Genomic DNA, 16,134 nt, shown 5'->3' with positions numbered 1-16,134 from the left:
AATGCATAGCGGTCAGACAGACAGACAGAAATTCATTTTTATATATATGCTCATAATACAATGTTTGTTGTTATGATTATACAAATGAGTGGACTCAAGCCCGTGCAAAAGGGGGGGGGGGTGGCTGTTGGGGATTTAACCCCTCCCATTACCGACGCTTCATACACTAGGCACCCCTCCGCCTTCTGCTGAAATTTGGAAAAACCCCTCCCTTGGCGCCACTTCTGTGCACGGGCCTGGGTGGACTGATGTGTTGAGTAAAGTTGTTGTGCTATCGCTTTCGCTTAAGGCACCCTACACACTACTCAAACGGTTTGACCAACATTGACTCCGCCCCCAGGTTGGTGGTTGAGTTGGTGCTGTGTTTGACCGTGTGTGATGCTGCTTGACGAACCGATTTGGCAGTTCGTCAAACCGATTTGATGGTTGACGGTTTGGTCGGCAAAAATCAAACCAGTTTGATTTTACTCAAACCAACGGTGGGCGGAGCCAATGTTTGACGAACCAATCGTACCGTGTGTAGTGTTGTTGCACAAACATAGTGCGATTTCAAATGGGGGATGATGTTGGTGCAACCAAAGTGACATGTTGGTGCAACACGATTTGGCAGTTCGTCATACGGTTGCAGAAACATTCGCTGGTTCGACCAACCAGGGGGCGGTGGCAATGTTGGTCAAACGGTTTGAGTAGTGTGTAGGGTGCCTAACGCATTCACAACCCAACAAACATTTTTGCTGTATAAGAGTAAAACAAATCACTCTTAAGGCGAAACTGGAAGCATTTCCTCACTTTTTGGTTTTTGATTTTTTATTAAATAACGAGGCAATATTTTCAAAATCGGTTTTCGTGCACATGTAGAGTATGGATCAAGGTATCTTCTGTTTTTTTTTTTGTAGTGGAAAATGTTTTTCGTTATTGCAGAAACCATTTTTGAACAAAATTTCATAAAAAAAATGGTTCCTGCAAAAATGGAAAACTTTTTCCATCTCAAAAAAATTCAGAAGATACCTTGATCAATACTCTATATTGCCTCGTTGTTTAATAAAAAATCAAAAACCAAAAAAATGAGAAAATGCTTCCAGTTTTACCTTAAGCTAACTTTAGCTCAAGAAGCTGTTATTCAGTTGGTTCGGTTACTTGGGAAGATGTTGACTAGTTCAATAGTTATTTCATTTTGAAGAGAAATGATCAATTTACTCTTCTACGAGAGAATTTTCATCGAGCGGATAAAATTATTAGATAATTGAACGGCGTAAGATAGTGAAGTGGTATTCGGATGGCCCAACAAGGAAACCCGACAAGACCGACGAAAGTTATTCTTAACAAAAGGAAAACGTGTTTATTCAAGAGAAGAAATACATGGAATGAAAAACGGAAGTATTGTTGACGTTTACTTTCTCTCGGCGGCAGTGGTGTCACCGCAAGGTAGGAGTAACACAGCTCACAGGGTTGTTAAGTATGGTGAGTGCAAGGGGCTGGTCACTCAACACCCCTGCTCAGCCACTGCAGTCCACCAGTCCTATGCCGGAACAATGACGACGGAACGCTGCTGCTGGTAAGCCTTTTGTCATCATATCCGCCGGCTGGTCGGCAGTTGGAAGATACTTGAGAACGACGATGCCATCCCTTATCAAGTCCCGCAGGAAGTGGAACTTAACGTCGACGTGTTTGACACGTCCGAAATCTCTCGGCTCCTCGGCGATCCTCATAGCGGATTGATTATCTTCGTAAACGCAGATCGGTTCTTTGCTTCTATATCCCAAATCGAACAGTAGACGGCATCACCACATCTCATGACAGGTCACGGTACACGGTACACGGTGCGGACAGTTCCGCCTCAGTCGACGAAAGTGCGACGGTTAGTTGTTTCTTCGTCAGCCAGCTAACTGTGCACCCAAACACCTTAAATACACCTCCACTTACGGAACGTCTGTCGGTGGAGTCGTTGGCCCAGTCGGCATCCGAGAAGACTTCCAGTAACGGTGCTGCCTTGTTCACATTGAAGACCAGTCCAAAATCGAGCGATCCTTTCACGTAGCGAAGTATCCTTTTCAGATGTGCCCAATGCTCATCGCTGGGGCAACTCTGGAACTGGCTGTAGAAATTGACCGCAGCTGCCAAGTCCAGCCTAGTTGTTAGTGACGCGTATGACAGACAACCAACAAGCTCCCTAAACGGCTGCGTGGTCCGATTCTGCTCACTGCCCTTCGACAGCTTCAAGCGGGTTTCAATGGGAGTTGGGCACGGTTTGCAATCCTCCATCCTGAATCTCTTCAAAACGTTCTCCAGGTAGCGCCGCTGAGTTATTCTCATTTCACCTCTATCTTGGTCGTAGTCCACTTGCATCCCTAGAAAGCACCTGATTTCGCCAATGTCCGCCATCTCAAATTCCTTCGACAGACTGTTCTTCACGATTTGTACTGCTTTTAATGACGCTCTGGCAATGACTACGTCGTCCACATAGAGAACCATAACCACCCTTGTCGGTCCGGAACCACGAATGTACATGTACAAGCAGCGATCATTGGCGCTTTGCTGGAAACCCAGACGATCTACTACAAAGCTGTGGAATCGACTGTTCCAAGCACGCGAAGCCTGTTTAAGGCCGTACAGGGACTTCTCCAGGCGGCATACCAGGTTCTTCCCTTCCTCGAATCCCTCTGGCTGCGTCATAAAAATCTCCTCCGTGAGTGTCCCATTCAAAAAGGCAGTGCGTACATCCATTTGATGCACTGTCATTTTATCTCGACAAGCGACCGCCAACACTGTTCGCAACGTATCGAGTTTGGCAACCGGGGAGTAGGTTTCTCCATAGTCGAAACCGTACTTCTGGCTAAATCCCCGGGTCACCAGGCGCGCCTTATAGCGATCCGGTTCTCCATTCACGCCGTGCTTAATTTTGAAGACCCATTTACTCGTAATTGGCTTCCGATCTCCTGGCAGTTTGGTCAAGGTCCAAGTCTTGTTCTTCTTCAGTGCAGCCAACTCTTCGTTGACTGCGGCTTCCCACTTCGGCCAGTCCTTCCGTGCCCTTGCTTCAGCCAATGTCCTCTGTAAATCTTCGACGTACTCTGCGGCGTTCAACGCATACGCTGCGTAATCCATCTCGTAGTCATCTTGCCACGGAGGTTTCCGCTTTCGTGACGGTCTACCAGTGCTGCTATGGCCCGGTTGCTCCTCATCATGGCTTGATTCCGCTTCCGAAGCTTCTCTGGAATGCTATGCGTCGGCGAAACTCTCGTAATCTGACTCTGACCCCGTTCTGGAACCGACGTCCTGTCCGTCCATCTCTGCAGCATCCGGCTCTTCCTCGATGGGCTCTTCATGTCCAGCATCCTGTCCCGCATTTACTATGAGAATATCCGATGCACGCTCACGGACACGGCCGGAAGTTCCGCCCTGGATAGTTTCGACGAAATCCACATCACGGACGTGAACTATCTGCCGCTTAGTCGGATGCCATACTCTATAACCATTACGAGCGTAGCCCAGGAATAACCCTTTCCACGATTTAGCATCCAACTTATCTCGTTGCTCTTTCGGTATATGGACGAAGACGGTACAGCCAAAGACACGAAGCTTCTGGACGTTTGGCTTAGATCCTTCCCACAGTTAATACGGAGTCATCTCAGGGTCGATTGCACTGCACGGACTACGGTTCAGCAGATAAGCGGCCGTTTGAACCGCACAGCCCCATAAACACTTGTTTGCACCCGAGTCTTCTAACATCGCCCGCGCTCGCTCGACGAGGGAGCGATTCATTCGTTCGGATACGCCGTTCCGTTCGGGAGTGTGTGCAACCGTCCACTCAATCTGAATTCCACTTTGTTCACAGAATTGCACAAACGGGCGGTTCTTATATTCTCCCCCGTTATCACACCGTAAACGCGAAATCTTCTGTCCGAACTTTGCAGATACCAGCGCGGTATACTGCCGGAAGCAATCGTACACTTCGTCTTTTGACTTTATCAAATACACCATCACGAAGTGACTCCAGTCGTCAACAAACGTTACAAAGTATCTTATCCCACCGACACCGATTGCCTTCACGGGGCCACAAACGTCCGAATGAATGAGTTCGAGGACACGCGACGATCTCGGTTCACTACGCACTTGGAAGTGGTTCCGCGTTTGCTTGGCCGCTACGCACGGCTCGCACACAATAACGTTTCCGTTCTTCTGCGATCGTTGAGCTTCAGACCAACACACATTTCGTCACTTACCAGTTTTTCCAAGCTTTGTGCGTTCAGGTGGCCGAATCAGGGATGGGAACACTCACTTGCAGAGAGTTACACTCACTTGATGTTTTCTCAGCTCAGAAGCGTGCAATCAAGAAATGATGTATGGACGACTTTTGCCTAGTGATTTTGTCTAAAAGTTTGCCGAAAAGAGTAGGAGTCGCACACGCATATCAAAGTCGTGACAGAGCTGTGAAAGCGACTCTCCACGAGGTGAGTGTAATTTGCATTCACCTCGTGGAGAGTTGCCTTCGCAGCTCCTTCACGACTTCGGTATGCGTGTGCGACCCCTATTCTATTCGGCAAACTTTTAGACAAAATCACAAGGCAAAACTCGTCCATACATCATTTTTTGATTGCACGCTTCTGAGCTGAGAAAACAACAAGTGAGTGTAACTTTCTGCAAGTGAGTGTTCCCATCCTTGGGCCGAATCTTCGGTGCCACAGCTCCAAGTTCGCTGACACGCGCCCGAACGATAGCAGCGAATCACTCACCTTTCAATTGTCAACGAACAAGTCCAACCAGTAAAGCTTCCCCACTCGCGAACCTGTGGCAACCACCTCCGAACCACGATAGATTCGAACCGATTGACTTCCGAAAACGACCTTCATGCCAGCTTCATCGCACCGCATAGCAGAAAACAAGTTACACCGAAGCATTGGTACGTATCGGACGTTTTTCACGGAGCACTGTATCGCTTTGTCGTCCACGACGGAGGTTACTTTCACCGTTCCCGCTTGCTTCGCCTCGATCGTCTTGCCACCCTTGGCGATCGCGATCTCCACCGGCTGCTGCAGCTCACGCAATTCGACGAACAACGATTTATCATTGACCAAATGGTCGGAGCAACCCGAGTCGATACACCACTGAACACTTTTCGGATTGTCAGAGCAAGCACTGCCCCTGCTGAACCCCGCAAAACACACTCACTCTGCTCGGCAACGTGAGCCTTTGATTGCATTTCCTTCTTCTTCGCATTTTCTTTCTTCTTGGCCGGGCACTCGGCCAGCCTGTGGCCGTCTTGTTTACAGCCAAAACACTTAAACTTTCTTTGCCGCGGCTGCTGCTTCGAGCCAGAAAATGCTGCCTGCTCACTTTTCACTGCGCTCACTTCGGCGCCCATTCTCTTCGTTTCTTCGTCCAGGAGTCGGCACTTAACGAATTCCAGCGTTAGGACATCTTCCGGCATCGTTTCGAGTGCCGTGACGACCGCCGAGTAGGACGATCCGAGGGTTAAAAGAAGATGACACACAACGCCAAGCTCGTCTAGAGCCGCACTCATTGATTTCGCCGCCTCTAAAAATATGGCCATACGTAGCACCTTTTTCCAACACAGCCTCCCTTATCGTTACACCTGGAGATCACTACAGCAGACGGAATCTCAAATCGACCACGTTCTGATTCACGGACGGCACTTCTCCGACATTATCGACGTCAGGACCTATCGTGACGCCAACATCGACTCCGACCACTATCTGGTGATGGTCAAACTGCGCCCAAAACTCTCCATCATCAACAATGTACGGTACGGGCGACCGCCACGGTACAACCTAGAGCGACTGAAGCAATCGGATGTCGCCTCAGCATACGCGCAGAATCTCGAAGCCGCGTTGCCAGACGAGGGCGAGCTCGATGAGGGCCCTCTAGAGGACTCCCGCAACGGCTTCGTGCCGCGAGCCGAAATATGCAGGGATAAAAACGGAGGCCTCTTGACGGACGGACGTGAGGTGATCGAAAGGTGGAAGCATCACTTCGATCAGCACCTGAACGGCGTGGAGAACGTAGGTACGGGAGCCCACGGCAACGGAAGAATCGACCACGCCTGTGCAGCGGAGGACGGAAACGAACCAACTCCCACGCTGAGGGAAGTTAAGGATGCCATTCACCAGCTCAAAACCAACAAAGCAGCTGGTAAGGATGGTATCGCAGCTGAACTCATCAAGATGGGCCTAGAAAAGGTGGCCACCTGTCTGCATCGGCTGATAGTCAGGATCTGGGAAACCGAACAGCTACCGGAGGAGTGGAAGGAAGGGGTAATCTGCCCCATTCACAAGAAAGGCGACCATTTGGAATGTGAGAACTTCAGGGCGATCACTATTTTGAATGCTGCCTACAAAGTGCTATCCCAGATCATCTTCCATCGTCTGTCACCTAAAACGAATGAGTTCGTGGGAAGTTATCAGGCTGGCTTCATCGACGGCTGGTCTACAACGGACCAGATCTTTACCGTACGGCAAATCCTCCAGGTCCCAACGCATCACCTGTTCATCGACAGCCAGCATACGACAGTATCGACCGCGCAGAGCTATGAAGAATCATGGACGAAAACGGCTTTCCTGGGAAGCTGACTAGACTGATTAAAGCAATGATGGACGGTGTGCAAAACTGAGTAAAGGGTTTCTAACCGGGGTGAACTATCCGGTTCATTAGAATCTCGCCGGGGACTGCGACAAGGTGACGGACTCTCATGCCTACTCTTCAACATAGCTCTGGAAGGTGTGATGTGACGAGCCGGGCTCAACAGCCGGGGAACGATTTTTACAAAATACGGTCAATTTGTGTGCCTTGCGGACAACATGGCATTATTGCCAGAACATTTGGAACGGTGGCAGAGCTGTACACCCGCCTGAAACGCGAAGCAGCAAAGGTCCGACTGGTGGTGAATGCCTCAAAAACAGTGTACATGCTGGTAAGGCGGAACCGAACACGACCGGATCCATCTGGGTAGTAATGTTACGGTAGACGGGGATACTTTCGAGGTGGTGGAGGAATTCGTCTACCTCGGATCCTTACTGACGGCTGACAACAACGTGAACCGTGAAATTCGGAGGCGCATCATCAGCGGAAGTCGGGCCTACTACGGGCTCCAAAAGAAACTACGGTCGAAAAAGATTCACCCACGCACCAAATGCACCATGTACAAAACGCTAATAAGACCGGTGATCCTCTACGGGCACGGGACATGGACCATGCTCGAGGAGGACCTACAAGCACTCGGAGTTTTCGAGCGACGCGTGCTCAGAACGATCTTCGGCGGTGTGCAGGAGAACGGTGTGTGGCGGAGAAGGATGAACCACGAGCTCGCTGCACTTTACGGCGAACCCAGCATCCAAAGCCGGAAGGATACGGTGGGCAGGGCATGTTGCAAGAATGACGGACAACAAACCTGCAAAGCTGGTGTTTGCAACTGATCCGGTTGGCACAAGAAGGCGTGGAGCGTAGAGAGCACGATGGGCGGACCAGGTGGAGCGTGACTTGGCGAGCATTGGGCGCGACTGAGGATGGAGAGCGGCAGCCACAAACCGAGTATTGTGGCGTACTATTGTTGATTATGTCTTGTCTTAATGATGTTGAACATGTATGTAAACATGTTCAAGGCCAGCAAGGTTGCGGCAGATGATTCACATATGACGACTATAGACACTATAGATATCATAGATCCGCGGAGGGGAAGACAACTGTAACCAAACGAACTGTCAGTTCGCGTAGTCAAACGAGCATGACGTCATAGACTAATTTCAAGACCTCGATGTACCAAAGAAAACCATTAAATTTTCTTTGTCCAGCACAGTACCCAATCAATATTCATTACCATGTATTTTTTTCCGTGTAAATTGCCTTTGGGAACGTCCATAAATTACGTCACGCTTTGAGGGAGGAGGGGGGGTTCAGCAAAGTGTGACGACCCATACAAAAATTTCAGAGGTCCCATACAAAAAGTGTGACATAGGGGGGGGAGGGGGGGTTGAAAATGGTCGATTTTTGCGTGACGTAATTTATGGACGTTCCCTTTTGTGTAAATTATATTTAGCGTGCTACACCGATCTGACAGCTCTGACAGTAAGGGACTAAACATAAATTACGTAAGTGGGTACCGAGGATTATTCACAATCTGCGAACTTGACTGCGGAAAAAATCGCGACCATGACGCCGCTGATGACGTCACGATTTCAATGGCGATAATGGATTGCGTGACGTTATATTCGCTCGGTACAATCTAAATTCACATAAAGAACTGGAATCGTATTGCTCAACCATGTCTCCGCGAATTTATGGTATTTATGTATAGTGTCTATAATGACGATGATGCCGCGAAGCTTGCAGCAAAAACCTAACCTGAACAAATTCTTATACGATTTTTAACACTGCTCTAATTTTTTTGGAGGGCAAGGACGGCTGTATTGGCCGACGCCGAACGTGAGAAAGAGAAGGAAAGAGAAACAACAACAATCAGAATCTAAGCTTCCTTATAGACGAGTGCGTCGATGAACTGACTTTATCGCGGTCCGAGAATTTTGAAACTAGAGCGGGGTCGCTTCCAATCAGAAGTGAACGATTTCCAATCAGAATTGAATAATTCTGATTGGGAATGACCCCGCTCTAGTGCACAGGAAAAAAATTCTACTCAGTGACTGAGTTGGTCTTACTCAGAAATCGAAAAATCCTTTGTTTTCTTACTCAGTTTCTGTTAAAAGTGGGACAACCCATTGGCAATGGGTTGTCCCACTTTTAGCCGAAACTGAGTAAGAAAACAAAGGATTTTTCGATTTCTGAGTAAGGCCAACTCAGTCATTGAGTAGAAACTTTTCTCGGTGTGTCAAAATTCTCGGACCGCGATGAATTCAGTTCATCGATGCACTCTTTTATTGATTGATGCACCAAGCGAAAAGAAGAAGAAGTTTTGACATCCAAGCGGTGTGCCGTCGCTTAGATTCTCGTCGCTGATTGGTCGATGGATGTAAACGGCACACCGCTTGGATGTCAAAACTCTTCTTCTTACCGCTTGATGCATCAATCAATTGGGAATGACCCCGCCCTAGAGCCAAATTCTCGGTCGAGTGAATTTAGTTCACCGGTGGATAAGTCCATATTGTCTTTAATTTTCACGTGGTGAAGATGCGAAAAAAGGAGAGATAAAAAGCTTGGCTTTCCTGAAAGATACTCCGCGTGAGCTTTTGGTCGAATGCGACACATAGTATTCTTTATAATTATTTTCTTATTATAGCAATGTTGTTTTCAAATAATCAGCTGCCCAAGCTGGTGTCGTAGACAGAAATATCTTTTTTGTATTTGTTTTCCTCTTTTTTGAAGGTGTAACACAAGCTGATGTGGGAAAGGCACTTGCGAACCTAAAACTACCTGGAGTTGGAGCGCTATCACAAAGCACGATATGCCGATTTGAAAGCCTAACGTTATCTCATAATAATATGATTGCACTTAAACCAATTCTGCAAGCATGGCTAGAAGAAGCAGAGGCTCAGGCAAAGAACAAACGACGAGACCCAGATGCGCCAAGTGTTCTGCCAGCAGGAGAGAAGAAAAGGTAGCTGAGGTTTCAACTTAACATTGAATTCGAACTATTGGTTTTTTATAATGCTTGTTTTGTTTACATTTGATTTTCTTCTAGTCTTCAGCTACAACAAGAGTGCACGTTTTATCATTTCACCGGATAATTTATGCATGATGTGAGTTCTGTTGTTATTATTTTTTCGATGTTCAAGCATTATTTCTGCCTGTTGCTGTAATGTGCTGTATTTTTCTATACTCTGCAAATAAATGATTGATATACTTATTTTAGAATTAGAAGTTCGATATTTTTTCAACTGGGAACGAACTGTAAACCATTGAATTGTCGACATATCAGTAACTTTATTGACAATAAAGCGAACTTCAGTAAAATATTTAACGGTTTACTGTGTTCGGTAAATATTGGAACTTTTTTCGGTAACATTAACACTTCGCCGAAAAGAGGATAAAGTCAGTAGAAGCATAAACCAACTTTCGGTAATCTTTTAAATTTTACTGAGTTTTCGTTACTATGCGTCTCAAGAAAAATCAGAATATGGCGATTATCTCCCTCTGGCTTCTGATATAAGCGCGACAGTCACTAATCATAACAGCGTCACCAGATTTAAAAGTATTTAATTTCATTTGGGTTTGACAGCAAGCACACTCTTTCCAGTGAGCCACTCTTACCGTTTATCACAAATACATTCATAAACACTGTCACTTCGCGAAACCCACGTGCTTTTGTTTTTGGCAAAAACATATTTTCTTTTGTTTTACCTTGCGAGTGTCACTGCGGTGGTATGCCTTGCGAGCGTACGACCGCCGCCAGACTCTAATAAAAGATAAGCGCGACAATATCATGGAATAAAAACACTGCTGCCGCGCAAACAGCTGTCAAATAACATCAATGTTTTCATTTTCAGCAGCAGCCGCAGTACAATCACCGACGAACCGACGTGACAGTGGTGTTTCAAAGGTGTCTAAAAAATTTAACGGTCGACCAGTGAAGCGAGCGAACGCTTCTGTCAAATCAGCGCAGACACGAACCTTTTCCTATAAGAACACATGGGGGTTTGGGGTCAAGCTATCAAATCAACGCGAACCGTTATAGAGAAGGCGGTAGTGTTCGGCTATTTTTCATCATGGCGTCGAGGACAACAAATTTGAATTTGTTTGCTCTAGCTGTCACGTCGGTTCGTCGGTGGTACAATCATTGATTTTTACATTTCTCTCAAGATTTTAAGAAACGGGAAAGTAGCTTAGATTTTTCTGTGGTTTTACCAACTTCAGGTAAGGAAATCAACGATATCAGTGAGAAAACCAAGGAAGAAACTTCTACGCAGGAACTAAATTAACAATGGTGCCGACGAGACTCCTGACTCAATAGTCCATTTTACGAGCCGATTTTATGAATGAATTTTGACAGGAGGTAGTGTCCAATAACCAGAGCCGTAGCGTGCGGTTGGCCAGGTTGGCCCCCGCCAAGGGCGCCAACCTTGGAGGGGCGCCGAAAAGACATACAGCTAGTGGCAAACAGAATGAATGTTATCAAGATTTCACTTTTCAAAGTATCTAAGATTGATCATGTGTTTTTACGTTCTTCCGATGTTGCCTGGAAATTTATCTACTACAGTAGACGTTCGATAACTGCAACATGTTTACGTTTCACTTAGCGAACGAAATTCGGTAACTGCAACGACTGACAGATGTCAACAAGTTGTCAAACGACAAAAAAATAACCGTGAACGTGATCCGACAGTTCATATGGGCTAACATGGCGCACCATTTTGACGTTTGGCGGTGCGATAACTGCAAATTTGTTGCACTTACCGGACTTGCAGTTAAAAAGCATTGCAGTTAAACCGTTTGCACCGACCGAACGTCTACTGTATTATGTTTCCAGTTCAAAACCGAATTAGCGACATTTATTCTTTGACTTCCGCTGCTTTTGCCTTGCGTTAAACACAATGTCGGAAGCTAGGGGCAAGACAGATCTAACTAGAGCAAATCTGTGTTCGAGGTGTTGTTCAGAATTCCTCACAGCTCCTCAGAATTTCTGCCGTTTTTTGCCAAAGTGTGATCTGGCACCAATGTCAAACTGCAAAGTGTTGCGTGTGCTGAATGAAAATTGCAGTTTTGGGGATGTCTTTCAACATATTTCGTCGATCATCGATAAAAAGAGTAACTCAGAATCTCTCAGATGTGCTCTCGTTTGCACAGTGTCTTGCCCCTAGGTCGGAAGTGGGGCGCTGTATTGTACACCTGGTGCGCTATACAGCGCCCCACTTCCGACATTGTGTTTAACGCAAGGCAAAAGCAGCGGAAGTCAAAGAAAAAATGTCGCTAATTCGGTTTTGAACTGGAAACATAATATTTTATTTTGAGAAACTCAATGTGTTTCTTTCTGATAATATGCTCCTAAAGGCCTATCTCAATTTCTGCATAACTCGATCAAGCATTGATTAAAACGACATGTTTACTCATTTTTTAAGTATTTCTATTAAATAAAGCCCATAAAATATATTTCTAAAAATTTTAATAATTTTTGCAACACTCCTTGTTTAGCATTAAATTTTGGGTAAATTTTGTTTACCGTGTATGTCAAACAGGAGCATTTATTGTCAAAAGTGAGCCAATGTGGTGTTTTTGCAACCCGCCGTTTCACTTTCGTTACGTCAAGGTTGACCTCGAATGTCAAACAAGACCTGCTCATCATTATTTTATTTTCAAGTTTATTAACTATTCTGTTATTGTTTAAGTTCGGAAAAATTACTATTGAGATCAGAAAAGCATGCTCTTTCGTGTTATGCAGCAAAACCGGGGAAATATTTTTCATTTTAGGACCCTATTCTTAAACATTCTTTTGAGGCTACTTCAGAGGGCATTCGTCACATTCATTCAAATACATTAGTGTTGACAAAATATTTTGAAATGGAAAAGTTCAATTCATATAATTGTTGAATATAACTTTAAGTTTATTTGGACTCTTGTAAACCTAGCACAAAAAATCATGAATTTGGAATAATTTCAGATTTTTTTTTCCAGGTATTCCGTTAGAAAATCTGTCATTTCATTCCTTCTGGGATTTCTTCATAAAACCTTCTAGGGTTTGTTTTAGAAAATCCTCCAGAGACTCATTAAGAAACTTTTTTAAGGATTTCTTAAAAAATTCTCCTTTAAAAAAAATTGTAACATAGATTCTTTGAGGATCCCTGAACATCATCAAGTAAAAAACACAGAAATAAAAAAAAATCGAGGGAAATTTGTGTCTTAGAAACAACAAATTCCAACTAAAGAAACCATAAAAGAAAATAAATCATCACATTTTTTGCAAATTGACAATGTTCAATTGTCATGGGGCGTCAATCAGGATGCTTGCCAAGGGCGCCATTGTACCACGCTACGGCTCTGCCAATAACCCGTGAAAATCAATATCATCATCAACATTGTTGTCACTTCGTAAAATGGCTCATTGTGTGTAATCTATCCTACAAATTGTGTTTGCTATTTATGAAGAATGCTCGGTCGGCACCAGTGCCAATATTTATATCGTCGTCGCGGTTGAAACCCAAAGTTTCCCCACACCCGGCAATCGAATTTTCTCGAAATCCATACGTGAAACCTTACGTCGAACGTAGTGCGCTTGACAGCGGACGTGTCCCTCTATCCAGCGCACTGTGCCCGATGTACGTCCGACACACGGTTTAGGAGAAAAATCGATTTTCGTGTGTCAAAAATTTCGATTTTCAACTGCACGAACAATATTGCTTTTTTGCACCGTATTCTGCACTGAGAAACTGAAGTACTCTTTAAAGAGTACTTTTTCACCCATTTCGAGAGTAACTAGATAAACTCATAAAAAGAGTAAACGGCATTTACTCTTAAAAGGGTAAACCGCTTGTACGTCAAATCAACGAGTGAATTTTACCCTTTTTCTAGAACGATTTGAAATTTGAAAAGAGTAAAATTTACTCTTTGTCTTTACAATCATTTTATGCGGACTTAGAGATTTTTGAACTTTTAAAATTACCAATCAAATAAAAAACAACACTAATTAACTTCAGCTTGTAAATGAGCAGTATTTATTCATCTATGAATTAATCTTTTATTCTTAATGCTTATCATGCAATCAGGAATGTTGGGCACGGATAATCCTAATAAAGGGTACAGTACTGATTAGACTATGGTCATACCAAGGTCATACTTTCGGCGGTCTTCGGTCAATAGAATCTTGGCTCCAAATTTGATCGCTGAGCCCTAGGGGCAAGACAGATCTAACTAGAGCAAATCTGTGTTCGAGGTGTTGTTCAGAATTCCTCACAGCTCCTCAGAATTTCTGCCGTTTTTGCCAAAGTGTGATCTGGCACCAATGTCAAACTGCAAAGTGTTGCGTGCGCTGAATGAAAATTGCAGTTTTGGAGATGTCTTTCAACATATTTCGTCGATCATCGATAAAAAGAGTAACTCAGAATCTCTCAGAGGTGCTCTCGTTTGCACAGTGTCTTGCCCCTAGGCTGAGCCGGTCCAGAACCACGAACATCCTAATAAAATGAAAAAGCCTCAATCAATTCGTCACTTTCAGACACAATTTAATATCGTTGCACTTACCCGAAAAATCGTCAAACTTAGCAGAATCACAAACATCAGTCTTGTGCGACTGGACGCGCCATGAAACTGTTCAACACCTTTTTCACCTATTAAAGAGTACACGGTCGGATCTCTGAGAGGGTCAAAATTTACCCATTTCAAGAAATTGACAAGTACCCTTTATATTGACAGCTCCATAGTGGTTTCGCAGCGCGGTGTCACAAACACTAATGCAAATCTACTGGTTGAAAATATGCCCATTTGATTTTGCCGGGAACAGCTGATTTTTGTTTACTATTTTCAACCAGTAACTCAGGTAGTGTTCGTATAATGCAACGTGTACGTACACGCAACACTACTAAAAGCAGAAACCACTATATACAAGCAAAAAAGGGTACTTTTAACTCCTTAAAGGGTATAATCCCGGTTTCGCAGTGTGCAGAAATTTTTTGTCACACCACAATATTATGTTTCCAGTTCAAAACCGAATTAGCGACATTTTTTCTTTGACTTCCGCTGCTTTTGCCTTGCGTTAAACACAATGTCGGAAGTGGGGCGCTGTATTGTACACCTGGTGCGCTATAGAGATAAGTGACATTTCATCACACGAACACTAGCTTGAATTTTTCCATACACAGAAATGCACGCCAATTCAAAGGCTATTCAGATTGCATATGAAAATATTACCCAACTGATTTGGGTAAAACGGCTAAATAATGATAAAACTAACAACCGGGGTAAGAGTGCACATATTTTCCCCCAAGTTTCACTACTCCATCTACAAAAGAGACACGCATACATTTGAACGTGATTACCACTATACAGCGCCCCACTTCCGACATTGTGTTTAACGCAAGGCAAAAGCAGCGGAAGTCAAAGAAAAAATGTCGCTAATTCGGTTTTGAACTGGAAACATAATATCACAGACAAACAGACGTAACACTCTGATAATTCACATCGTACACCGATTTAACGGTCTTTTTCAAAATTTGATAGTTGGCCAACTGCCCAACCGTGGCGCTCGCATCGTTTTTGTTCGAGTTTGACGTTTGCTCACTACCTCCACCTAGTTGGTGGTCGGCCAAACATAGGCCTTTTAGCATTGGGCGAATATGTTTTCGTGACTATGATTTGAATCGAAAAATGTTCGAAGTGTTACGTCTGTTTGTCTGTGATAATATGTTCCCACACGCTAAGAAACAGTTACTCTAAAATGAGTAAGATCACACAAAACTGAGCTAAACTGGGACAGCTCAAAAAATGAGTAAATTGCATTTCCAGCGATAGCGCCCAAGTGCAAAAATCCAAACAGTTTAAGCCGTATAATATTCTTCACATCAGCAAGAATATTATACAGCTTAAACTGATGAGATTTTCGCACTTGGGCCAGCGCTATCGCTGGAAAAAAATTCACTCAATTTTGAGTTGTCCCACTTTAGCTCCAAAATGAGTGAATTTTCTGACCGTGCACCAGTTTCAGCATACATTGGTTCGTTTCACTGCTAAAAATTTTAAGCGTCGGTTTCACTTTTTGGGTGGTGCATGGAATAATCGGTTTGTTTACTTGATACTTTCCTTTGTGTTTGACGTGTGAACAAATATTTTTTGCAATTTCTCATCGCACACGGTCAGAAAATTCACTCATTTTCGAGCTAAAGTGGGACAACTCAAAATTGAGTAAATTTTTTTTCCAGCGATAGCGCTGGCCGAAGTGCGAAAATCTCATCAGTTTAAGCCGTATAATATTCTTGATGATGCGAAGAATATTATACGGCTTAAACCAGTTGGATTTTTGCACTTGGGCCAGTGCTATCGCTGGAAATGCAATTTACTCATTTTTTGAGCTGTTCCAGTTTAGCTCAGTTTTGTGTGAATCTTACTCATTTTAGAGTAACATTTTCTTAGCGTGCCGCTACACGAACGTAACGTAATTTTACATGATATCTCATGTAAATATGCACTAACTCTAACATTCCCTTGACATTCCTTGACCCCGATAAGCCAATTTTGAGTAAATGT

The 16,134-nt window shown here is 44.3% G+C and overlaps 1 protein-coding gene across 10 annotated transcripts in view; it reads left to right on the top strand.

The window, feature by feature from the left end:
* The window catches only part of LOC109417984 (inhibitory POU protein), a 231,644-nt gene that overhangs the window by 210,747 nt on the left and 4,763 nt on the right, over positions 1-16,134 (top strand). For 5 of the 10 annotated variants that reach the window (XM_062851060.1, XM_062850915.1, XM_062850849.1 and 2 more), the window contains exon 5: positions 9,328-9,562. In XM_062851060.1, the coding sequence (XP_062707044.1) occupies positions 9,328-9,562 (235 nt within the window). Of the gene's footprint in view, positions 1-9,327; positions 9,563-9,646; positions 9,705-16,134 lie in introns of all 10 variants that reach the window. The other 5 variants (XM_062851153.1, XM_062851104.1, XM_062850969.1 and 2 more) reach the window with 2 other exon arrangements.

The sequence above is a fragment of the Aedes albopictus genome, chromosome 1, assembly GCF_035046485.1.
Source record: "Aedes albopictus strain Foshan chromosome 1, AalbF5, whole genome shotgun sequence".
In the NCBI taxonomy this organism is placed as follows: Eukaryota; Metazoa; Arthropoda; class Insecta; order Diptera; family Culicidae; genus Aedes; species Aedes albopictus.
This window is presented reverse-complemented; position numbering and strand designations above follow the sequence as displayed.